The following is a 27,652-nucleotide window of genomic DNA, read 5'->3' on the forward strand; positions in this document are numbered from 1 at the left end:
TAATTAGGGTAAAAACTAATATTTTTAAATGGCAAATGCATTTTTAATTTTGGCAAATGCAATATGAGGAAGAAGACATGACTTAATAACGTAAAAATTTAATTCACTATTCATAATGCTTTTAGAAATTTTTACAACAGCTTTTAAGTTGCATAATAAGCTCAAAACATCATATTAAATGAATGACTACATTGCATAATGCAACAATGTCTGGAAATTCCAAGAACATTTAGGAACAAAGTGTTTTTCTGCTGAAGTTATTTACTGAAGCGGACAAACAATTTATATGCAAGCAATGCAGTAACTAAGACCCCCACCGGAAGAAGCACAGTGCGAATCCAGAAACTAAAATGCAAATAAAGAAAAAATCAAACAAAAACCATTAAATATAATAATAAATTAAAATAAAATCAGAATTAAAATTAACCTGATTATTTATATTTACAAAAAAGTTTTAAAGAGCTTAATACTATCAGCTATTATTTTTTTACTACATGAACTTACAAAGTATAACTTTACATTGAGTGTACACAAACTATTGTGTTTGGGGTAAAAAAATTTGTGGATGAAATTCAAGTAGAGCTGTTTTGATCGTTGTGGGAGCTGATGGTTTATAAAATGAGTTGCAAATCTGAACCCTAAATATGTTTTTTAAAACAAGAGTACCCATACTTTTCCGGGTACCCTTCAGGAAAAATTTCCAATTCTTTCTGTGTTTTTATTCAAATTTTAGGAATCAGATTTGTATCTTATCAGTACAATTTAAATTTACAAAAGTTGTTTCCACTGTCAGTTTCGCTCAAGACCGCATACTGTTATTCTCTGCGCAGGAGATATGTTAAGCTTCAGATATTTCTTCCACAGTTGCCCTTAATATTTTACTTAAGATAAACTTCATGAGCCTAGAGTATTTTAATCATTGAATTTACTCCTACACTAGTTTGAAAACACATTGCCATTTTCCATGGTTACTTTTTTCAGTTGAATTACTTGAACACTTCTTTTCCTTTCCCTCAAATGACAAAATGGCAAAATATTCAAAAGGAACAAGATTTTTTTAAAAATAATTGCATCTGATCTTTGATGTTGCTGAATGAATTACCATTTATTCCTGAATCAACATCATCATTCTTTTCCGATGATTAACTAAACTTTCATAACTATTAGTTTTAGTAAATTGAAGATACTTTCCAAAAAATGTCCAAGTATTTTCTTCCTTTGCAGTTGCTTCTTCATTGTATTACTAGTTTTGAGTTAACGCCTTGCAGGAACTTTGTTATTGCATTTTAATGAGCAAAAAGGATATTATACACATTTGTTAATCAGATATACCTGAAACAGAAAATTCACAGGCATATTGGGAACAGTATTCAATAGAGTTTGCATTCAATCTTGTTTCACATTTCCCTAAATATTCAAGAATATCCAGTGCAGTAATAAGCATTTCCAATCATTTTGCTTTGAAACAACAGAAATTTCACAGGCATGTTGGGAACAGTATTAGCTATAGGGCTTGCATCCAACCTTGTTTCACATTTTACTAAATATTCAAGCACATCCAGTGCAGTAATAAGCATTTCCAATCATTTTGCTTTGAAACAACAGAAATTTCACAGGCATGTTGGGAACAGTATTAGCTATAGGGCTTGCATCCAACCTTGTTTCACATTTTACTAAATATTCAAGCACATCCAGTGCAGTAATAAGTATTTCCAAGCATTTTGCTTTGAAACAAAATTTTCACAGGCATATTGGGAACAGTATTAGCTATAGGGTTTGCATCCAATCTTGTTTCACATTTCCCAATAACATTCAAGCATGTCCAGTGCAGTAATAAGCATTTCCAAGCATTTTGCTTTGCTGGAGTGGAATATGTCATATACTTCTTTTCATCACATGAGGTTACTGGCAAAGAAGAAGACCATTAAGAAGTAACATTTTTACCAATCTGATCAGAGACTAATATCAGTTCTAATGAGGGCTTTAAAAATGCATGCAACAGGTTATCACCAAACAAATACTAGTTGGAATCGAATTTTGGAAAAGCATACAGGTGAAAAATTACTGACCCAAATTAGATTGGAAAATGATTTCAAAATTTTCCTGCTTTCCAGCCAGGGGGCTAAAATGTATTTTTTAAGTGGAAGGAAGATTCCTCTTCAAGCTTTATGTATAGGAGGTTTATAATTTATTAGGAAGGAGAAAAAGGAGCAAATCTTATTTGAATATTGCAGTACTGGTCAAAAGTATTGCAATTTTGAGAAAATCTATCATTTTTTCATGAAAACTCATGGAAAATGATATTTTTGTAGTTAAACTGATTTTTAAGGCGCTAATGTAGAAAATAAGTTTCAGGAAACAATAAGCTAAGTTTGGCAACATGAAATAACAAAAAGAGTGTAGCAAAAACTTGAAGATTCCTTGCTTAAAAGAGCGGATCTTTAATCAAACAAGAAATGGCCCGAAACAATGTTTTTCCGTTCAGTCACTCAGAGCAATTTGAAATTTTACATTTCATTTTATTGAAGGGGAAACCTAATGGGGCCCAGTTTCTAGTAATCTGAACTTATATTTCTATATTATACTTTTCATGAAATTAAAAAAAATACTTGTGCTCAATAACTCAATCGTATCTTGTCTTTACACTAATGAAGGTCTCATGCTCGTAAAAATGTTAAGATTTCTCAAATGTACAATACTTTTGTCCAGTAGAGTAGGCTTTCTTTACATGTTTTTTTTTAGTTCCATCTGCATTTTAAAAGCTTCTCTTTCTGTGTCACTGAATTTGAGTCTTCTAAAATAGTACATAGCTTTGAATTTTAATGTACAAGTTCCATTTTTATTATAATGGCATAAAAGAGCATTGGTATTTCTAACATTTTTGGCAATTTGTTTCCCTGAACATAAGTACTCAAAAGATTACATTAAAATAACATAAAAGAATATTTATACTTTAAAATTATTTTGAAAGAGAAAATACTAACTCCTGCTAAGAATGCAACAAGACTATGCATTTTATGTTGTACATGATGCAAGCTTTTTCTTAAGGATTTTTAAAAAATTTATTTTAAACAAAGTTTTTTTCACTTAAGGAATACAGGTGTCCCTTGTATAACATGATACTTGTACAACAGAGTTTCAATATTAAACGGTACCAAATTTGCGATTAATATAACATGTGGTACGAAACTTGAATTTAATACTACATGGTTTTGATGTAACACGAATGTTATCTTTAAAAAAGATAGAATTTTATTTTTGTTTAATATATTCTGTTAATGTGTGATAACTATAATAAGTTTTTACTTTGTTTTTATTATAACACGGTAACTTGGTTTCATAATAACACGGTTCACATCCCTTGATTTACATAAATCTCACATAACACGGTTTTGATATGACACAAAACACGGTTTCGATACAACACACTACACATTCACATGATTTTTACTATGTACATGATTAATTAACGTAAAAAGGGGTTTAAAAAGTTATTTAAAAAAAGTATCTTATAACACAATTTTGATGCTACACAGAACGAATTAACTGAGTTATTCGAGGGATGCCTGTACCTATAATCAAAATACATCTGACACTCAAAACTGTCTTTATAAAAATAAAAGATAATATTGGTATTGATAACTCAATGCATAAGCTGAAAACATTGGATCAGAGGGTTGAAAAATTTTCAATTCTTTCCAAGGACAAGAGTCTAAGCGTCTTTGAAAGAAGGGAGCAGAGACAATTTGACAGGAATCCTGCCATTCCAACAAGAATTGATGGGTTATTGAATCAGTGGTTAATTGAATCAACCTCTTTAATGAATCAAATTTTCAAAAACAGAATAAAATCCACCTAAATTGAATTAGTCGCTTTATTGAATCAGCTGCTTTATGGAATCAAAACTGTTTAGAACAAACACAAATCAAATAAGCTGCGGGCGGCCTCTGTACTGAGCTAGACTTTCTAAGTTTAATGAATTACATTGGGCTCTCTCTGTCTGAACACCTTAATATTCTGAACACATTTTTGACGGTCTCGGTCTTTCAGGCTTCAATATAACCATATGTCAATTCAATCAAGCATGTGTGTAACTAATATATTGTGCTGTTAATTCCTGGTTTTTTCATGCATTTGAATCGGTTAAATCCACAAAAATTTCAGGATAATAATAAATAAATCAAAGTCTAAAAACCATGAACATTTTCAGACTTTTTCCAAAGTATGCAACTTTTTGAAAAAAAAATTTGCAACTAAAAAAGGCATACCTTACCAAATGCATGAATGGCAGTAACCTACTTTAGCATATATAGGGTAAACCAACCAGTGAATGAACACCTAAGCAAAATTTCATTTTCGAAAATTCACAGCATTCATAAAAGTTGCAGTACAGTATACTCTTGATATCACAAAGTTGAAGGGTAGATAAAAAAAATTTAGGATATCGAGATTTTGAGGTAACAAGGTCATAATCATAATAACATGAAATTCTAAAAATTAGTCACAACAGTTAAAAATAAGTGGAAACATGTAATGAAAGTTGAAAAAAAAGTCTTCACAATAACAAAAATTTGAATTTTTAAAACTAGCAAAAAATAATAGAGAAAAAAAAACATTCTATTGAAGTAGCAAAATGTAGTGATTTACCACGACTAAAGTAATTTAATTCTACGAACCCCCCCCCCTCCCCCACTTTAGAACAAAAGTGATAGTAGATAAGCTTCTATGAATCATTCATAACTTGAGAGAAATAATGAACAGAGCGAGAAATTTTTAGAAACATTCCTTGAGTTGCTTCAAGACTGCAGGTTAATGGAGGTTGAATTGCGGAAAAAATTATATTCGACTTTGAAAAATATTTGGCATAACAAGATTTTGATTAAAAACTTGTCAGCATAAGAATGAAAAATAATATTAGATGAATACGCAAAATCAAGGGGAATAATAATTATTCATATTAAGGTTTTCAAGATATGGAAGTTCAAGATATCGAGAGTATACTGTATTTGTCACATGACAGCAAAAACGCTTTAGGTGATTATACACAGTCGAGCTCGGATAATTCAAAGTGCAAGGGGCCACTGTAAAACTTAGATTTATCCAACAAAATTAATTTTTATGCCATTAAATAAAAAATCATTACAGAAATTGCGAAAAGAAGTAAGTTTATTGATTTTAAATATAAGAACTACAGCTTTTTAAAATCCCAGCTGTTTCCTAGAACAGATAAGAATATTCTCCCGTCCTCTTCTCTGCTTTACAGATTTTACCATAATAGCTAAAAATAACTCAGCCACTTTTCAAATAACTGCACTGAAACTATATTTTGGCAATGTTGAAAGGGTAAAAACTTTGAATTAAAGAAGTTGGACTTTGAAATAACTAAGATTTTGCATTATTAACTGAATAGACGTTTCAAGGGCCCGACAAAAAAATTCGAATTAAAGACGTTTGTATTATTCCAGTTTGACTGAAATAATTTATAAAAAGAAATCCAAAATTTTGCAGTTCTGCGTCAGAGTTTTTGGGAGATTGGAGTGAAAAAAAAGTGCCTCGACCCAGTGAATGAACACACGAACCAGCAGACAAACACAGCATTTTCTAGTTGTTATCTTTCTGGAAATGTGTAAAAAAAAAATGTATAATTCATTCAAGAAAAATCTTTTGGAACCTTATTTTTTGAAAAAAATACAAACTGTTCATTCACTGGTCAGTCTACCCTACTCTATTTAAATTAAACTAATAATTCAGAAAGAAAAATATAGGTTAAATTAGTTACCATTTCTTGGAAGTTTTCTCTTTCTGTAAAAATAGAAAAAAATCTAGGTAAGAAGCTTAGTACATTATAGGGCTCGACACATGTATGTGACTATGTTTGAATATACCAACCAAAAAGATCAAACAAATTTACAGAAAAAATGTTATAGTCAACAAAATAGCAAAGTACACATAAAAAAGAAAGAATCCTTTGATCCTGCAGATGATTGATAATAGTTGGTGACATGTACTTCAACAAGTCAATGTATGCAATGCAATAAACTTATGTGCAAAAAAAATATTGTAGAAAAATACTTTTGTGTGTGTGCACAAGCACAAAATAGATACTATATGTCAAAAATGCAGAGAAATGTAAAAGGGACCTAAATAAGCAGATTTTGAGGAATGCAGAAGTGGAAATGCAGCGTTAAAGTCATGGCTGCCACATGGGCAAACTATAGTTGGTGCAAACCTAACCTGCCAACATTGTAATACTGCAATAGGATTTGTGAAGACTTCACAATGCTGCCAGGTTAGGTTCACCCCAAGCATAGATGTAACACAGCAATCAGGCAAAGACTGAGAAAAATAATGGTACAACTTATTATCTTGTACTTACTTTTAAGCAAGGAAACAAAGGTCTGGAAAGGAGCACTAGAATGAAAAATGGACTCAGGGTTAAAGCCTATCGGGGATCCCCGCGAGGAAAGTTTATGGCATAGATTCTGCCACTGAAAAATTTAAGGGAAGGGTGGTTTTGTGAGGTTGTTGATCTTATTTGGGGGGTCTTGATCTGCGGGGGAGGGAGGGGGGACGTCCTTAAGGGGATGGGGACACCTGCTAGCACATTAAGCAGTATTAATCAGAGATAAATTAAAAGAGAATTAAAGATCAAAAGAAAAAAAACTTAATTTGAAGTTTATAGTAGCTGCTCAAAAGAGCAGCTACTGTTTATGTCTACTGCAAACACCTTAAATGCTAGATGATTCAACTGAATCTATTTGCGGTAAACACCCACTCCCTGTACATCTTTTGAGCAGGATATCGATTTCTTTGAGGAACATCTCACAAGAAATGCGCTTCTAAAAGCTCTGATTTGGAGTAGCAATACAAGTAATTCAAAACTTGAACAGAAAATGAAGTTTGAAGCAAGTAAAATAGGGGAAGAAGGAGGTGTAATAAAAAATTTTAGTTGAAAAAGTTGCCAATAGGCAGCGCTTTTAAATTTGCAATGAGTAATACAAGAAGAAAGAATGAGCAAGTAAAAGTGGGATGGTTTATTTGAAAGTTTTACAGGCATATTATGCTTGCGCATGGCGATACCGATCAAGTTCTGGTTCCACGAGTTGACCATTGAGCTTCACGACACAATCCAGGCGATGTGCGACAATTTCAACAGCGGCTGTAAAATAGCTTTAAAATCAGAGTGATCGGGCAAACTGAGAAGCATCTCGTACCACGTTACTGGCAAAAATGACTGCTTCTTTAATTTGCTCATAATTACTACAGTGTTTGTACTGTTAGCGCCATCTTTTTTCAGGCTGCAGCACCACCTATCGGTGATTGTAGCAACTATTTTTTTTGCACCATCCTTCTTCCCCCTTCAAGATTAGTCAGTGTTCCAATTTTGGTTGCAATCCGACCATTCCTTTAAGCTACAGACTGCTCTGAATAGGGGACTTATTTTATCGCCACCCGATATATAGCATGTGTATTATATATATATATATATTGTATATGCATGTGTGTGTGCATGTTGCATGAGTATAAGCAGAGCATACAGAACATGGCAACAGAAATGTGATAGCTACAAAATGAAAATAGTGAAAAATCAAATCAAGACAGAAAAGAAAAAAATTACTTGAATGAAAAGCTGAAAGATATTCATGCAGAGCTAAATAAAAAAAAAAAAAAAGATGATTCTTGTAATTGACAAAAGTCAGTTACGATAAATTTTTGGTTTTAACTTATCATTTATTTAATTTATTTATTCTTGCACTCCAAAAAGACACGGGTACAATATCATAATAAAATTAAAAAAAACTCATATCTCATGAAATGTATCATAAACATGGAAAGTCAAGGAAGACTATGCACACTGAATTTGCAAGATAAAAGAAATTAAAGTAATATTTCTCAAAATTCAACATTGATTGTAAGCATTTGCTGGATTTAGATTATAATTGTAAATGTTTTACATAATTTAAAGAGCAGCATGAACAACATAAGTATTTAAATTTTTAGTGCATGATGCACAATATCAATTTAAAGCAACAGTTATGACACATACTTATCAATATGAGAATGCAAACACTCTGCCACAATTATATAAACACAATTTAGAAAAATGAGGAAGAAAATATAAAACTTACATTGATCTCTTTTTGTTCATCCTGTGATGATGAAAAAATAAAAATAAATTAGCAAAAGGAAATCATTAAAGAAAAACTGATAAACAAATGAAATTATAAACTATAAAACATTGTCATACTGTATACTATCTCAAAAAAAAAAGGCAGCAAACAATAAAATTAGTATAATGAGACTATTTTTTACAGTGGTAGTCAAAATCATAAGGACAAAAAAAAAAAAAAATCCCCCAAATCTTGACTGCATTTGGTCGGAAAGTTGTGCAAATTTTATGAATGGAAACTAATGGTAAAAAAAACTGTTTTTTAGTACTTTTATTGGAAATAATTATGAGTTTTGTGTTCATACAGTAAAGTTTGAATTTAGACATTCCTGTTATATAGACAAAATTACAAGTACTAATCGAGTTGTGTGTTCTAACAATTGAAATTTACTTGTTTTTTGTTCTGTACACTGCGCTATATAACCATATAAATGCTTAGTAAGTGATTGGGGACATCACATTCCATTTTTAGTCATGGCGCTAGATATTTAACTTAAGTGGCTGCTTGATAACCTTCACGACTTACTGTATGTCAAATAACAACAAATCTGGATGATTGGTCATTTAGAACTTTCTCAAAAATCCCGGCAAATAAGAACCACAAAGACGAACAGGTAGGAAAATTTGTTTCTGTGCTCGTGAAACACATGATAATCAGACAAGCTTGCTCCAAAAACAAACAACAAGAAATATTAGATGGAAATTCAAGTTACGATACGTTTTTCGAAATGTTCAACAATGAGAAACTAATGTCACAACCGACTCTTAAAAAAGTTCATAAGAGACCAAAGGTTGAGCGTGCCAAAAATGCATTGTTTTAGGTATAAAGTGGGATAATATCATCTTTTATGATGAGAAAAACTTGAATTAGGATGGATTAGATGGTTTTTGTTACTTCTGGTACAATCTCTGTGGAGGAAAAAAAAATCTCAAAGTGTACATTTGGAGGCAGCTCAGTTTTGGTCCGAGGAAGCTTTGCAACGGACGGAAAGTGTAACAAAATTTTTGTGCAGGGAAGAATGAATTCTGAGACTAATGTTGATGCACTGAGCAATATTTTTTTTAAACCAAAAACACTGTTAATTAGAGATTAAATAATTTGTTCCAGCAGGGTAAAGCCTAATTATATGTTCCTCAAACCTCAAAATCATTATTTGATGCTTATTTCATGAAATTACTGTAGTGGCAGGACAAAAGGCTCGATCTAAGTTCAATGAAAACTTTGTGAGGCATTTTGGCACCCCGAAGAATGAAAAAATAGCATTCAATAATGAAACAATCAAGAACTCTTTTTCTCCTTCGAAAAAGCCAGGACAAAAGTTTCCAAAAACATTCTTCAACTTCCATGACATCAAGACCGAGAAAAGGGATTGAAAAAAAGTGGAATATTATTGATTACTAGGGTTTATCAGGGCAAAATGCTTGTTGTCCTTATAATTTTGATGGTCTCTCATTGGGCCTGATTTGGGGAAAGGGAGGAATGGTGTGTGCATGGGGGGGGGGGGAACAGAAAAGTATGATACTATGAATATGCTTCCTACATGATGTATTAAGCACTCATGCTTTACCCTGGGCCGCCCTCCTAGGGGGGATCATGTCGCAGACTGACATTGAAATTTTTAAGGGGCTTGTTTTGAGGGGTATTTTTCTCTTTTTCTGGGGGGAAGGTCCCTTCTTTTGCATGTTTAGGGGGTGACCTTGCTCTGGGGGAGGGGGTCTTTACCAGGGGTTAAATTGCTTTATTTTAAAACAAGGACTTTCAATCAATATTGAGCTAACAACAAGAGTTTAAATAGGACACCCGTGTAATTTCTGGAATACAAACACGGCTCCGGCCCTAAGTAGTTCAGATTTTTGAAGTTCAACTATATATATATGTTTATTGACCCAGAAGAAACATCTGGTTGTACCAACCTCCCCTTCAGTGTTAATTTTTGGCAGTAGTAGACATGGCTTTTAACGTTAGGACTGCGGAGATGGATTCATTTATCTCATCCACGCTATGCGGAAGAGATGCAAAATAGTCTAGATGAAGTTGAGAGTTGTTTGGAATGTTCACAAAAGTTACACAATGACTGTTCTAGGGACAGTGAGGGCTGAGTTATTCCTGAAAATATGAAACTATATACTAATAGTACATATTAATTTTCTGGTGTTAAAATGTTCTGTATGTATTAAATAACCAAAATAAAATCATTAATAAGTAATAGACTCGTTTTTATTATAAGTAACTAGGGTTTGAAAATATCATATTGTCGTTATCATTCCTTTTTTTTTTTAGCTACTTGTACAAAATTATATAATTCAGAAATAAAAATATAAGCATATGTCAGTGCATAGCCACAAGATATTTTCCTTTCTTCTGACCAACTTTCAATTTTCAAGTAGGTATTTTATATCTACATTAAAACAGCTACAGTAACACTTTTATAATTATAAAATAAAAAGGAATATTATGTTATTGCATTATTGTATACATATTACATTTTGATAATTTTAGTAATAAATTAATATTTATATGTTTAATACATATACCTTTTGTACTGCAAATATCTTAGTTTAAAAAATAAATATCGAAAATACCAAAATATCATGATATTTTCAGAACAAATATCGGATATATATCGAGCCATATATATCGGCAAACCCTGCAAGTAACATATGATTTTTCTCGAAAAATGTTAAGGCTCTAGTAAAATTTCCTTGAAAAATTTATATTTCAATTAAAAATTCAAAAATACTTTTTCCCATGCTAATAAAAGTTCAAAAACACAATTTAAAAAACGTTTGAAAATAGAGTGGTCTCTGAGACCTTACGTCATCTGTTATGTCCAACTTTTTTCACCTATCCGCTATGGGTTAAACTTCTTAAACTTACATGTGCATTATTTTGTTCAATACAATTTTAATAAATAAAAATATTACCTTATCTCCCTTTCTTTCTTGTATTTTTTTCCCGCCCTTGGTTTCCCTTACAATGCAATCAGGAATACTGCAAAGAAGCTACTTATGGGTGAATGATATGGTAGTCAGCTTCAGTTTGACTCTCCGAGATAGCGGCCTCCCTGGTTTAGATCCTGGGAGCTGCTTGGTCTGAGTAGGAAAGAGGTTGAAAAGTCTGCTGGATTACTAACTGGACATTGCTCTCTTAATGGACATTCTTAATCTGGGTGGTACGGACGATCCATCATGTAGAGAAGGGGTCTATAACCTTTTTTGCTCAAGGCCCACACAGTAAATTTCTGGAGGCAAAGTGTGCAACCAACAATATTTCAGTTCAGTTGGTTTAGTTATTCTTGGTAAAACAAAGCAAAAAGAACAGGTAAGTGACTATCCTCCAAAAAAAATTTTCAATTTAAGTCCCATAAATTTAATTTTTATTACTTTTGGTGACTTTAGAGAAGGGAGGAAAGGGAAAGTTTCGACTCTCCTCTAGGGAAAGGCTGTTGTCCCTTCCTGTCCCCTTAGGCTATGATCGAACTTAGTGAGAGTTTTTGAGTTTTTCTTGGCTTAGTTTTGTTTCTAAAATACTTAAAAAGAAATATACAGTAAAACCTCTCTTAACAGACACCCCTCAAAGGCGGACACCCCTCTTATGCGGACAATTTTTAATTCACCAGTTCTAATGCAAATAACATTATTAAACCCCTGTCCTGCGGACACCTCTCTATCACGGGCAAAAAAATTGTCCCGTTAGTGTCCGCATTAGAGGGCTTTTACTGTATCATCAAATTAAAAAATAGGCTTTTCAGTTTGTAAGCTTCCCATGGAACGCAAAAAATTTATGCATGGACTATAGGTTGGAAATGCATGGTATAGAGAGTACCAAATGGCAGAAGCAAACTCAATTCATGCACTGAGCAAATGTGACTATTATTCTGCACAAAGATTTGAACATTTAAGGTAGCTCCTAGCAGGGATAGTACAATAGACCAGTAGTTGAAGTGCTTGCCCTCATTTCGAAGCTCCCCCCCCCCCTTTTCACTTCATACTTCTCTTTTGTAAATGTTATAAACAGAGTAGAGAAAAGGTCTATGAAAAAAGGAAAAGATAAAAAGCACAACTATCTCCTATCAAGAAATTAAAATGAATAAATACTTTAAAATTAATAGTACTAAAAATAAAAAGTTTGCTTTAAACTTTTAGCTGATAAAATATACTGACTTGTCAACCGGGGGGATTTTGTATTGTGTTTTTCATAATATAAAATGTTTCAATGCGAGTTATTGTGTTTTTTTCCCTGGAGTCAAACAGTCAAATTACTGTTATGTGTGAAATATTTACTACTTGTATATAATTAATTTGTAAATATTATATTGTTTAATAGATATTAATGTGCTTGTACTCCAAATAAAACCGATTTAATAACACTGACAATGCCTTTGGAGCTCTTTATTGTTGAATTTTTACTACTAACTCATGTTGAACTATAATAAAGAATTCCTTAATGTATTGTGATTGACATTTGTAATTCATGTTTTATAATTCACATTGTATGTTTTAACTTTACTTTATTTTATTTTGCTTACTGTGTGTTACGTATGTGTGTTTTTGTTGACAAATCTTATCTTATCTTAAAATTTTAAAAACATGAACCACACGCTTAAGAAGTCTTTTTCAGATTAGTTGAGTATGAGATCAGGGATAAAAGTTACTTCTTAGTTTTATTTAGATATTTTGTCTCATATGAAAACATATTTGAAAACTCATAATAAATCAAACATTAGAAGTTACTAAATGCATTTACTTCAGAAAGCTCTCCCACTCTATAACTTTTCATCAGTTCTCTTGCATCCGCTGAATGGCCAGCATCTTCAAACGCATCAGTAGCATCTTTGCCTACAAGTTAAAATCAATAATTACACACAGCTAAGTTAATTTCTAAAGAAACCAAGTTGAAAAATTTCAGCAAAATAAATGACATTGTTTAAAGAAAGCGAAGACAGCAATATAAACAGCATTCTCAGCAGTTGGAAATAAGTAAAGGAATGTGCCCTCCATGTTATATTCACCAGGGTTTGAAATAGAGCGCGGGATTGCGTGAAACGCACACAAAATCGGTAAATCCCGCCCAATCCAAAGGTCCGTGCGGGATCCCCCCCCCCCCCCGTAAATTCTTAAACTCGATAATGAACCCCATACCTGGAAAGCGGAGAAGATAAAAAAATTTCAAAATCCATTTTCATTTTGGAAAGATGGAAAAAATTTAATAAAGCGTCCATTAATTCAAAACAATTCAAGTTACATTTACGAATTCCGATTCGCTGGCATCAACGCATTCCGATTCACCGACATCAACCGATTCCGATTTGGTCAAAATGTGATCCGAAAGCTGCTGGAAATGATAGTCCATTTTCGAAAAGTATAGGCAGTTTTTTACTTTAAACTTTTTGATCGTCAGAAAAAGACTTTGTGCAGTAGAAATATTATTCTAAACAATGGGGATCGAACCCCATTCGGATAATTAGATCAAGAAAATGGTCTATTTAAAAAAAATAATTGAGTGTATGTGTATGTTATACTTAGTTAACATTTTATTAAAAATGAAATAATAAAATAAAATTGCAAAATTACGGAATAATTATTTGAAAATGTGTGTGTGGGGGGGGGTTGCTATTACACTAAAAAAAATATAATTTAAAAATGAATAAATAGAAAAATGAAATAAAAATGAATTATAAAAAAATTCTAAACAAATTTTCAGAACTTATAAAAATTCTCCCCAAAATTCAAAAAATCCCCCCCTGGAATCTGAAGTAAAGGGGGACATTCCCCCCTAGAAATTGAACCCTATTTTAAACCCTGTTCACAATTTAAATTTATGGACTAATAACACTAGTCTACAAAAAATATCAAAATCTATATATCCACATGGTGTAAAATACCTGATCTTTGTGTAAAATAAGGAGTTGGATTCAAATAAAAGAACTGTTTTTCTATCAGATTTTTTGTTACATACAATTGAAATTTGAAAGAAATGAGCTTACTCACATTAATGATTAACACTAAAAAACTACTTAAAACTTAGCAATTGTTAATTTTTTTTTTCTGTACCAGCCATCAAGAAAATCCCTAATCAGCAAGTATTTTTTCACTTGGGCAGGTAATAAAGCTATTATATATTTTTAAAAGGATCAATATAACATCATTGCAGTTTCCAGTTTCAGGAACGGAAATAGTCACACGGTGATAGATCAAGCAAATACTTAGGGTGCTTGAGAACATAAATCTATACTTTGCTCCTGAAACTGCAACGAGAGGAGCTTTTTACGATGATGTTCCAGCCATCCAAGCAGCCTTGGTACACGTGCTAAAGAACATTCACAAAAACCGAAATTCAAAAGATCTATCGATAGATTTCTTGATTATTCAAAATGTCTTAATGGGTGAAATGGATAGATTTCTTGATATTCAAAATGTCTTAATGGGTGAAATGGATAGATTTCTTGATATTCAAAATGTCTTAATGGGTGAAATGGATCCCATGGGGCCGTCCATTTATCATGTGATTTTTTTTTTTTTTGGCATTTTTAACCTTCCCTCCCCCTTGGTGATACATGATGAGGTTGAAGACTACCCCTCCCTCCCTACTATATCACATGTATTTTTAGTACCTACGAAAAATCTTATTACTCTTTTTAAATATTTATAAAATACAGGTAAAAGTATCATGTAATAATGAAAGACTACAATAACAACAACAAAGACATAATAAAGTAGAGTATCCTCTAACCACAGATTACCAAAACTTTCTTCAGTGCGAACAACTGCTTGCGTGAAACTGCTGCTGTTGCCTTGATAATTTTTTGGCCATCATATACCCCTGCATAATGGGTACAAAATTATTTTTTGTATGGGAGGGAAGAGCCATATCTGTGCCTCAGAGCCAGAATAAAAGTCCAAAAATGGCAAATTTTCAGGTTTTAATTGCTTTATGTAGAATCATATTCTGCATTGATTCATCATAGCATATTTCTATTTTAAAAAATTCTTTATAGATATGTACGAGCGTAAAAGAGCATAAGCCCCATCACACCAGACAAAAGTTTTTTTTTGCTCTCCTGAAAAGCAGCAACAATGTCACACACACTTACATTAGTCACACTCCGAGGTACAGCTATTAAAAGTACAAAATTATTCAGCATGAATTGACATTAATGTATTAGAAAAGGTTCAAAGGTGAGCTACAAGGCTGATAAATGGACTTTCTCACTTAGACTATGATTCCAGGCTTAGAAGGCTAAAAATGTACAGTCTTGAGCAAAGAAGATACCGAGGCGGCATGATTAAATTTATCAGAATGAAAGATGTTACGGGGCTAGCACTGAAAACAGGACACGGGGTCATTGTTTTAAGCTATTTAAATCTCAGGCTAACATGGAGGTTAGGAAAAATTATTATTTTAGCAGGATAGTGGAACAGCTTACCGGAAGAGGTGGTAATGAGCAAGGGAGTAGATAGTTTTAAGAGGGCCATTGATCTTCACTGGGGATTGTAAATTGACTAGGACCAGTCTAGCTGGGCCCAGAGCCTGTTGCTGGTCGTCACTTTTGTATTTGTATTTGAAATAAAATAACTTTTACATGATGGTCAAAAATGAATTCTCTTACCTGCCCAGTCAAAAAGCGGCTCAGGTCCACCAGGGTGCTAAAAAATGTAGATAATTTTAATCAACAACATTTTAATGCACAAATTTAGCAGATTACTGCATACAAGTATTTTGAGGTTTCAGGGAACCTCTTTTTTAATGCAAATAGTGAGCTTCGGATGAAAAGACGTCCGGTAAAGGGCAGTTCTCAAAAGGTGAGAGCAGACACAGACCTAAACTTTGAAGCTTTAACACCAAATAACTTAAGTGTTTTCATATGTTTTTATCCAGTATCTTTGAAGCAAAATCATTTTTCCAAAACATAAATGTGAGTCATTCCACGTCAACTGACCTAATTTTTCAAATCGTCCTCACTCGACCATCTGAGATTTGGAAAAAATTTTATAGAGGCGTAGAGATGCTTTTGAATATAACCTATGCAAATTGTCAGCTTCCTAGATCCAAATCCTGAGATTCTAGGATCTTCGAAAAATGTGATCCAAGATGGCGGATTAGCTTTTTGTGCCAAATTGCCATGTTTACACCAAGTTTACAGGAAATTTTATTACACTGGGAGCCTGAAATTTTAGGCTCTTAAAGTATGTTTGACCCTTAGTATATTCAAGAATCTTTGTGAATTTGAGCTCGTTAGGTTTTGTGTAGCATGCGCGTGAACTTGTGAAAAAGCGCGACGGGAAAATTTTTTCCTGGTTGTTTACCAGGATAAAAAATATGTTACCTACTAGACAACTATGCTTAAAATCTGTTACATATAGACCAATTATTAAATTTCCTATTTAATAATTTTTATAAATACTTGCAGTCTTTTTATGCTTATACATGATGTTCTAGGGGTACATACTATGCAATAAAAACAAAATGAAGTCAAATTTGAAAATTTTAAATATTGCTCTTTTTTGTTCCCACCCTTTGAGGACTACCCTAAAAGCAACGATAATGAACAGAAGACAGTTTAAATAGCAAATTAACAAAATAATCAAGACAAAATAGACAATTTATTACATGATTTTATTTGCACACAAAACAGCCAGAAAGGTTTATCTGTAATGACTTCTTTTAGTAAGTTGCAATTTTTTTTTTTTTTTTTTTTTGCTTTGAAAAACAAAATAAATTTTTGTTTTTCAAAAGGATTTTATTTAAATCTCAAAACAAATCTAAAGGGAGGGCCCGCCGGAATTCTCTAATCTGGCCCCGAATTCGCTAAGTAGCTACGCTTTGCTAAGTAGCACCGCTTTGCTTGCTGTAGAGTAAGAATTCCCAAACTTTTAAAAAATGTTCTAACACTCAAAAGCAGCTTCTCGTAAGCCAGGTGAAACTACAATTTTCATCTTAATTAAAGCTAGAAAAAACTTTCTTCACAAATAACATACCCCTAGCATCCTGTCTGATTTGATTAAATCTTTTGTATCACAGGTGAAAAAAAAAAGCATGATTAAATTGCATATAAAATATTTCATAGAGAATGAGAGACTAACAGATATAAAGTAAAAAGTCCAGGCTGTAATTACAGTGGTATTTTTAAAAGAAAATGTAAGAATTTTTCTTGGGGCTCTACCACATCTGCTGGCGAGAAGCACTAAAATATTCCATAAAAGAAACTAGCATTTTTTTCCCTTTTTTCTTTTTTTTTTTTTTGACAATTGAGAGCAAAAAAAGAAAAGAATAGCACAAAGTTCTAGCTAAAATAAAGAATAAAGCACTGTCTGAATAATCAAGAGTTTCAGCTCAAAATACAACACTTTAACTCATATAAAGCATTTTCAAGGACCCAGAGGAACCCTGAGCTGCCCTCCCTGCTAGACCAATGGTCTGTAATGACTTTAGTAATCTTCTGACAGTGACATACACCTACCCCCACTATTTAGAAGGATAGGATCTGAGAAATTTTGGTTGACTTTCTGCCACCCCACCCAAAAATTTAGCCCTAATTTTGGGCTTAAAAAATTAAAATTTGATGTTGGCCCTTGGTCCCTTAAGAGAGTTAGGATTTTTGTAAAATACAGAAGGGAAATGATGGAAACCAAGAAACATGAAGTTTACCTCGTCCATGAATTTTGATACATCATAAACCCCATTATCAATAAGAAGCCACAAGGAATCTGGACTTGAATGTTCTGCAATCTCTTTCAAAGTATACGTCTTGATTTCTTCAGATGGCATTCTGGAAGTTTACCGAAAAGTAAGTGAATTTGTTATTCGTTAAAATGAAATTCAAATGCAATAAAAATAATTCCTACAAATAAGTGAAGCTCAAATACAGGACATTTTAGATTAAAAATTGAAACTTGAAAAAAAAAAAGTTTAACAGAGAAATACACAGCTACACTCAGGGACTGATTTACGGCGGGACATTCGGGGCCCGGGGCACCAAAAGAAAGGGGGCACCAAATTTCTGTCATCATTTTTTTTTAAGCAAAAAGACAGAGTGCAAAAAGACAGAAAAAAACTCCAAAACAGTTTTATGATGGACAATGTGAAGAAGTCACATTAGACTCTAAGCAAAGTTTCAAGGTTTCCTGTTTTTATGTAATCTGTTATAATTTGATTATAAAACTAAAATTCAGAATGTCAGCCTATGATGGCATATTAAGGAAATTTTCTTGCTTGTTTGAATGCGACAAGCAAAATATTCGAGAAAATGCAAAAGATCTTCAAAAATCTTATTCCTGTGATTTGGAGGAATCTTTTCCTGATGAATTAATTCATATTAGTTCAATCATCGGAAAAAGAAAGTTCAGTCACTGAAAAGTCAAAAAAAAAAATCCATAAACTTGGTAAATGGATACTTTTGCCAACATAGATGCAGCCCTGAAATTGTTTTTGACTTTGCCAATCTCCAATTGTAGTGGAGAACGATCATTTTCGCTACTGAAAAGAACTAAGTGTCCTTTGCGTACTCTCATTTCTGATAGTAAATTCTCATTAGCTTTATTATCAATAGAAGGAAGTTGGATCACAAAACTTGGTTATAAGGACATTATAGAGGAATTTACTACAAGAAAACAAAGGAACGCAGAAAGCACATTATGATTTGTTAGAAATAGAATTTCTACAAATATCTCTGCACTTACTTTTGCCCAGGTAACTGAACTTCACGATAATCAACCGATGCTTGTTCGGACCAACGATCCGAGTGAATCGGAAGTGAGTGATCGGATCGGACGTGTGACGTAACAGACTCCAGCCATTGGCTTAGCAGGGAGGCGTCTCTGCCACTTGGTGCATCCTCATTGGTTGCGTGGACGTGAGGGCATTGATGTGAATAATGATGAGGACAGACTATTTAATAGCGATCGGAGCTGAGATTCGCTCTCTCTTTTTAAAGACTCGTTCGGTGATGTCTGTCCTGTAAAAGGTAGCTAGGGTGGAGCTTGTATTGTTCGGCGGATTGCTGACGGTGCTTGGCTGATCGTAGTAATAGATTAGCGAGCCGTATTAGGATGAGCTTAACTAACTTGCTAGTCATATTTAATTAATCTTTTTTACCTTTGGCTTCAGTTATGGTTATACAATTATATTTACCTTTTTTCACGTGTTAATAAATTTTAGTTACTTTTTTTAAAGAAGTCTCTTCATCAGTTATTCACAGAAAGTAGATGAAATGTTAGTTCTTTCACTAACTCTGCAAGAAGTATTACAGTTAACAGGTGATATCATTCATCAATGGTATCAAGAAGGTTATGGGCTATTCCTGCCATAACTGACATTTCACGCGTAAATTTTTTTTTTCAAAACCTTGCTTTCTGTGAGAAAGAAATTGAGAGTGTTTGTGAAGGAGGGGCCGAAGATTTTTGGAATCATATTTTTAAAGAATGGCGTGCTCTAGCATAATGATAGAAAAATTGAAGGACAACTACTCTTCTTGGAGCAGTGATATGAAGTTTGTTCTCATCGACCGGAACCTATGGAATATCGTCACTGGAAAAGAGACCAAGCCCGAAATAAGCACGGATAGAGGGGTTACCGCGAAAGATGTCGCAAATTTCGAAGCTAGGAGACAATCTGCTGTTGCCGTGATATATCTACACATCGGAGACGAATTCAGGAAAATTATTGAGAATACCGAAGATCCCCACGAAGCGTGGAACCAATTGCGGGAAAACTACTTTCCAGACAACAGAAGTATCAAGATGAAGCTCTTTTTGGAGTTAACCTCATCTAGAATGGAAGAAAACGAGAAAATCAACGTATTCGCAGCCAGATTGAGGAGAATTTACAATCGTATGAAGGAGTTCAAGACCCCATTTTCGGAGGAATTTCTGTCATTCCAACTGCTCCGGTACCTCCCATCCTGTTTCCACGGAATTGTCCAGAGTATACTGAGAAGTGATGAAGATTTCATTTTTTCAAAGATTGTGTCCGACCTGGTAGCTGAGGAAAATCGTCTATCTTTGAGAAATGATGATTTCGACATTGAAGCCAAGACAACTTTCGCAGTAAACAAGGACTACAACAAAAGCGTAACGTATTTCCGTTGTCGAAAGACTGGTCATATCAAGAGGTATTGTCCTGAAGCAAAGAGTCGTCCCTTAAGTCCAAGGAGAGGTCGTTCGAGATGGAAAAGGCACGGTTCTCAACGGCGAAGTGATGACCACCACTGTTCTCCATCGGCTGATTTTTGTGAGTATGAAGATTTCTTTTTAAGTGAGGCAAACTGTCTAATGGATAGATCCAGTTCATATATCTTTGATTGTGCCGCCACCCACCACTTCTCAAAGGACAGAGACATTTTTCAGAACTTTGTAGAATTAAGTAACAAAGAAATGGCTGTAGCCATTGAAGGTAAAACATTCCCGATTGAGGGAAAAGGGGATATTTGTTTAAGATTTGGTAAAAGAAAAATTGTTTTAAAAGATGTACTTTACTCCTCCAAATTGAGACAAAATTTAATTTCGGGATCTAAATTTGATAAAGGTGGGGCAAAATTTGAAGCTTAAAATGGTATTTTGACAGTATCAGACCAGAAAGGTGTTATTTTTAAAGCATTTTTAAATAATGGTATATATTATCAGGGGTCGATCCAGCGCGAAATTGGGGCCGCTTTGCGGCCCCTTCACAAAATTCCGCATGGCAAAAGCGACCCCTTTCACAAAATTCTGCGTCGCAAAAGCGGCCCCATTCACAAAATTCCCCATCGCAAAAGCGGCCCCATTCACAAAATTCCGCGTCGTAAAAGCAGCCCCTTCACAAAAATTTATAAAAAGGCAGCCTTTTCACAATATTTTTTAACCGCAAATGTGTACGCATCTACGCGTAAGCCTACCCCTCTTCCTCCTTCCCCCATCTTATCTTTTTGCCTGCTGCGTGAGGTGTTTTTGCTTGAGAGCGTCAGAGGGGGGGGGGGCGAGAGAGGGACGCTTGTGATTGGTGGCTAGCGAAAATCCAAGAAAAATAATGAGCACGTGATAAAGAATTGATTCGATGATTTTCTGCTGTTCCACGAGTGCGAAATGAAGACTGACTCATTTCACGCCACGGCAAATTAATCGCCTATATTCTGTTGGTTTGATTTGCTTCAATGACCAAATACTTCTGAATTAAATATTCCTTTGAATCATTGTGACTTTCAATTGTGTCTTAGTTGCACGCATCCTTCCTTTATCCATATTATTTTGCCAAATTATGCACTTTTAATTCTCAAAAGTAGTTGCAAATTGAAACCTTGCCAGTTGCAGATCTTCTAGTTTTTTTCCTCTTTCTTTTTTTTTTAAATTTTTTTAAAAATATTCTCCTGTTTTTTCAATTTGTTCCTATTTCCTTCAATTTATTTTGAAAAAGTTTAAGGTTCATAGTTGGGGGGTTATCTTACGGAACGGACGAGCAAAATTTCTAAAAATTATTCCCAAACGAAGGTTAAAAAGAATACTCGAAAATCATATATTTTCCTTTTTTAATCAATTGCATAGAAATTCGCATTGAATACTGGCGCATGCTGATGCAAATCGTATTGTATGGCAATTAATTAAATCCTGTTAGTGTATGAGTGACTACGCGGGAAACGCCGAACAACCGATTGGCGAAATTCCCTGTAGTTTATAGTTGATACTGTCCGTTCTCGAAAGCTCACTTGACACGATTGCATTTAATGGAAAAAAAAAAAAGGAGTGATTAGGCCAGGGGTACCCACTTTTTCTCATATTCTTTAGTTTAAAGCGGCGTTTCTTGATCTTTTTTTGAATCTCGGACCGGTAGAACTTCGTCAAAAAATTTCACGGACCGGTAGAAATTTTTATTTATTTTTTTTTCACTAAAATAAACTAATCTGTTTTGTCCTTTTTTTTTTAAACAAATGCCAGAAAGAAAACCCTTCTACTTAAAATAAACTTACAAAAGTTAATTGTAAGATTTTTTTAAATAACTTACACACTTTGAATGTAAAAATAAGCGCAGCTAATTTGTGTAAATTTTCATAAGCGAATGAATCTTATAGAGAAACCACAAAACGTATGCAAAGTAATGGATATATTAATGCATAAAATATCGTATAAAATTAGGAATAAAATTAAAATAAGGAAATTTTATTTTATTGGAAACGGGTATAATTCTTCGAAGACCGGTCAAATTTTCTCGCGGACCGGTGCCTGCGGAGAATTGCTGGTTTAAAATGCATTATTCATTTTTTCTTTCCTGCTATTTTTCTTGTAGACTGTACGCGTAAGAGCAAAAGATAACTTCCAAAGTCACGCTAGTTTGAGCGTACAACATACAGTAAACCAAAAGAATAACGGTATTTTTTTTTATTTTTTTTGTAGTTGAATTTCTAGATTCCTTCTTTTATTGATAAAATACAATGCCAGCTGAAAAATATCGTCGGTCATTCTATTTAATCTTGCTGTCTTCTTAAAATAAATATGAAACTTCCAGATGAGCAATTTCGGAATTTTTTAACGCATGTCTGCTAATGGTGAGCAACGGGAACAGCGCGCAAAGGAAGTTTTATTGAGTGGGATTTTATTAAAAAGTGGCGGGAATCGCGTAATCTGCAGACGATAAATTAAAAAAATGTGGTAATTGTATATTATTCCAGTTCGTTTTCTTTCTCAGTATTAATTTTTCTTTTGTAACAGATCGTCTGCTATCCAGGAGCGCAGACGATATTTTTCGTAGTTAGCTTGTTCGCGCCTTCGCGTGTTTAAGAGGACATTTTTTAGGCGCATCAAAGAATAAATTGATATTCTATTCGATTATAATTTGTGTGGGAGCGGATAATGGATAATTTTAGCGGATAATGGAGCGCTGGAGATAGCAGCCGCAATAATCTCAGTTTGGAGAGATTGTTTGTTCGTTGAAAATTATTCTTCAAGAAATTAAAATATGAAACGAGGACGTCCTGCAACGGGAGGTACCTCCCGAAATTGTGCGTATTATGTTAAAAAATTTCGCTCTTCGAACGTTCGGTCCCAAAATATTGTGAATTTCTTCAAGTCAGCAATCATCACCCCGATAAAATCGCTACCACCACTTCATCATGCAGTAACAGTAACGCAAATGTTCCCGTTTTGGAGTGCTCGGGAAATGCGGTAAAAGATAGTACATCAAATGATAGTGAGGCAGTTCGCGAAAGTATAACGATTTTTGAGGCAGAAAATACTGGAAGTGAATCTGGAGCAACTTCAACTGATGATGATATTGAGATTGAGCCATCAAATAATGATTCAAGCATTGTATTTGAGAGTACAGATGGAAATAAGAAGCATGCAATAAATAAAAAGTACATTGCAAATTATGAAAAGGTGTATAGCTGGCTTTACTATAGTTATTCAGCTAAGGGTTTTTTGTGCAAAATATGTTAATCTTTCATGAATGTTAGTGATTTGAACAAACCTTGAGTAAATATTGGAGTTGATATCAAGAAAAGCTGTCACCCTATAGAGTTTTAAAAAAAACATGGGTGCAGTAAAAATCACAGAGAGGCTGTCAATATACAAAAATCTAGAGCAAAAGAAGGAATTCTCAAAAAAATCTGAAAGTGAAGAGACTGGATATGAAGCAAAAAAAAAAAAAAAAAAACAGAAAATTGATTGGTAAGTTAATTCAAATTTTGTACTTATAATCATGAAGCAATGGGCCATTTTTGAGAATTTTGAATCTCTAGTTAGATTTTTTGGGAGTAAATTTAGATGACAATGAAATGAAAAAACATTTGCTAACTTGTGGTAAGAATGCCACGTATTTATCCCACATTTCAGTTCAAAACATTTATCTTTGAAAATACCAAAATTCAATTGTTTTCAGGAAAATCCTAAATTTTACTTTGATTACGCAATATATATTTAGTATTAATTTGTGTTGAGTTTTGAAATCCAATTCTAAAATAACTTTACTAAAAATAAAATTCTTTTATATGCTGTTTTTATATTTTTATTTCTTTCGAAGATCTTGATTTCCTTACATGCGCCATGGTAAATGAATTTTGCGCATTTTTGATGTTGACTGTACCTTGTTAAGTGGCAAACAAATAAAATTTCTTTATATATTTATTAACATCATTAAATTGCAAAGTTTTACACGAAATACCTACTCTGTAAGAACGTCAAATGTCAAAAAATTAAACGCTGAATGCTGGTGCAGTATTATTTTGGGTTTTAATTACTTTTAAGTTTTTCAAACACATACATTCTTCTGTGTTAAGAAATATGTGATATCTTTGAGTCTGTTCATATTGTATTTATTGGGAGTTATCATTACGTTCAGCAGCATGTGCAATTTTCATTGATCTAAAAGTATTTGAGAGGGGCAAACAGTAAATCTGTTGTGAGACTTTCACCTTAAGAAAGTGTGCCTTGCATATGTATATTTGTAAAAAACAATAAATGTAATGTGTGTCTAATTACGAATAAAATGTTAAGGGTCTTACTTCCCCCCTCCCCCAGCGCATTTTCTCTAGGCAGCTTTCAGGTATTCTTCAAGAACTTGCAATCACCCCTGAAACCTGTCTAAGGCTTTTCTATAACGATACGACAGCTAAAAATGCTTTTATATAATCTTTTCCAAGAAAAAAATCACAAGAAGTCCTTTTTTACAAAAATAAAGAAAATTCACAAAAATATTTTGCTTTTTCACAAAATGGGGACCCAAAAAATAAAACCTGGATCGACACCTGATTATGTAAAACCCCAAAATGTTGATAAATGTTTTCAAAAGTCTAGTCATGACAACGTAAATTTGAAGGATAAACAAAACTCTATGCGGGTGTCCAGCCAGAAGGGCCTTTTAGAATCTCTAATTCTCTAAGCAATATTATCAAGAGATTAGTTGGAGGTCTTTACAACTCCGGACGAAATCTTACGGTAGACAACTGGTACACATCGTATCCGCTGGCTCAAGATCTGTTGAAGAAGAATATAACTCTTGTAGGGACAATAAGAAAAAATAAAAGAGAAATTCCGTCGACTTTCATAGATTCAAGAAGCAGGGAAGTTCATTCATCCTTACTTGGATTTCAAAAGGACACAACAATAGTATCATATGTTCCAAAAAATAATAAAAGTGTTGTTTTACTTTCAACCATGCATAATGATGATTTAATCGATGAAGAGGAACTGGAGATAAAAAGAAACCGGAAATGATAAGCTTTTACAACCTCACAAAAGGAGCTGTAGATGTAGTCAACGAGATGGCTGCATGTTACTCCACTGCCTGAATTTCTAAAAGGTGGTCGATGGTGATTTTCTTTTCAATTTTGAATGTTGCTAATATTAATGCTCACCGTGTATTACTTCTGTCAACCAAAGAACCTTCTGCAGAATTCACGAAACAGAGGCATTTCATCAAAAACTTGTATTGGATCTTATACAACCCCATATGGGTCAAAGAACAGCCGCTGCAGAATTGCATAAAGAGAAACTAAAAAATATCGACTATGCTTCAGAGCAACCTTCTCCAAAAAGGCAGAAAATGTGTTATAAAAGGTGCTTTATGTGTCCCAGAAGTAAGGACCGAAAAACAAAATCTGTTTGTAACAAATGCTACAACAATGTTTGTAAAGAACATGAAATATCTATTTGTTTGAAATGCAAGGAATAAATTCATGTAAGTACAATAAATTATGTTTTTCAATGTGATTTATACATATAATTGATTAAAGAAAGTGATTTTACTTTATATAAAATTAAATGTTGAAAAATCCCTTTAAAAGTAGATTTTAAAAAATAATAATAATCTGGGGTGTAGAACACCCCTTGCGCGTTTTCGCGTGCGCTGACGGGTTAACTATCATAGTTTCTCCATCTGCGACTGTAAAAAATTTTCTTACATGAAAATCAGGAATTTATTTTAGAGTTTTTTCCTATCAAAATAATATCCAAAATTACTTTCATATTTTTTTTTTTTGGGGGGGGGGGGCATATTTGTCAGTACCCCGGGGTACCCAAGTGTGTAAATCGGTCCCTGGCTGCACTTGCTAAGAAAAAGGAATCACAAGTGGTTTTAATGGACGCATAAAAAAATTTCAAGCTAAAAGATTGCAGTTTCTACTTTATATTTAAGTAGTTTAAGCAATAAAAATAATATGAATCATTTCTTACGTGACTTCTTCCGTCTTCGGCCAAAACGGATAAACAAAAATCACTGAAAATCGGTCAATGCAGGAACGATCCTGACAGATAAACGGGAGGCAACCCTATATTTTGGCGCTAAATGATATCATTCTCAGACTTGGCGACAAGGATTCTTCCTGTACCTCGTGCGTGGTTTAAATAATGGCTTGAAGAATGTAGTAATGAGAAATGTGTTGATGTATTTATTATGATGAGATTTTTACAATTAGATATGCATGAAAGTAAGTGAAACATTTTCTTGGATGTGACTATATTAAGTTGTATCTTTTTGTTTTTTTTATTTTGAAAAAGAGCGTGTTCCTTTATTTATGCTTACTGTCTGACCACGGATTGTATGGAATGACAAACACCGTTTTACAGCCGGAAATGGATAAATTTATTATTTTTTACCGATGTCAGCTTTTGCAGAAGCAGAGTCTCATTCAAATGAGCGGAATACGCGCTTCAAATTTTTACTTTTCCCCCTTATTCATATATAGATTCGTTGATCTGGACGTTTGAAAACCATGCAATCTGTAATTGGACAGTACAACGGTCATGAAATTAAAAGCATGTATTAAGATTTATTATGGCTAGGCCTTAGGTTTGTTTCTAGATTATCATTCTGTGCATCTGTACTTTCAATCCGGACAAAATTTATATTTATTTATGCCATAATTAGACGTCTTTCAGATATCTAATATAATATGGGAAATTGTTGTTAGACGTTAGCTTGCATAGGTGTGCATTAAATAAACGTTTCTCATGTGCTTGAGATTTTTGCTTCCCCCCCCCCCTTGGATAATCGAAACTATTAGGCTTCTTTTAATTTCCCGCCTAAATTACCGTACATTTCTTTAAGACGTCCTTAAGGATTCTTCCTGTAAGCGTTATGCATGTATTCACATCATTAAACGTTTATCCTTTGTGAAACATTAGATGTTTCCTTTTCCTTGCATAATTAAAGCTACTGAGTTGCTTAATTATCCAAAATTAACAATCATTTTTCTCAGACGTGTTGACTTTTGTCAGAATTGTTCCTGTCAGCCTTTAGCGTGCGTAGAAATCTGTTATCGTGAGTAAATTGTTTAATTTCCTTCATTTAGTAAAACCATTTTGATGTATAATTTATTTAACTACTGCCAGAATTAAATTTATTCCTGTCATGTATTCTTAGGGGCAGATTCCTCCTGTTAGCCATTAGCGTGCAAAGATGGGTTTCTAATGAACGCTATTGAAAATTGTACTGTAAAGCATTTTTGTTCCTTGAATAATTAGGAATATTTAGCAGCAAATTTAATTTTCTGCCAAAATTAACTTTCTTTCAGATATCAA

General features: G+C 33.5%; 1 protein-coding gene across 1 annotated transcript; it reads right to left on the reverse strand.

The window, feature by feature from the left end:
• Nucleotides 1-61: 61 nt before the first annotated feature.
• Nucleotides 62-26,344, reverse strand: LOC129229690 (cytochrome b5-like). The gene is made up of 7 exons (XM_054864052.1): nt 26,306-26,344; nt 17,820-17,940; nt 15,781-15,817; nt 12,918-13,009; nt 8,130-8,150; nt 5,780-5,802; nt 62-345 (listed from the first exon to the last, which is right to left on the reverse strand). Exons 2-7 carry the CDS (start codon nt 17,937-17,939, stop codon nt 258-260), a joined length of 381 nt encoding a protein of 126 aa, XP_054720027.1. The 5' UTR covers nt 17,940; nt 26,306-26,344; the 3' UTR covers nt 62-257.
• Nucleotides 26,345-27,652: the final 1,308 nt, after the last annotated feature.

This window comes from Uloborus diversus, chromosome 9, assembly GCF_026930045.1.
Source record: "Uloborus diversus isolate 005 chromosome 9, Udiv.v.3.1, whole genome shotgun sequence".
NCBI classification, from domain to species: Eukaryota; Metazoa; Arthropoda; class Arachnida; order Araneae; family Uloboridae; genus Uloborus; species Uloborus diversus.

Excerpts from the sequence above, each read along its gene's own strand:
- LOC129229690 (XM_054864052.1), bottom strand. The coding sequence starts at position 17,939 with ATGCCATCTGAAGAAATCAAGACGTATACTTTGAAAGAGATTGCAGAA. Across the intron at positions 5,803-8,129 it reads ATGAACAAAAAGAGATCAAT|AAAGAGAAAACTTCCAAGAA; the intron begins GTAAGTTTTATA and ends CTATTTTTACAG. Across the intron at positions 346-5,779 it reads GAGAAAACTTCCAAGAAATG|TTTCTGGATTCGCACTGTGC; the intron begins GTAACTAATTTA and ends TTTGCATTTTAG.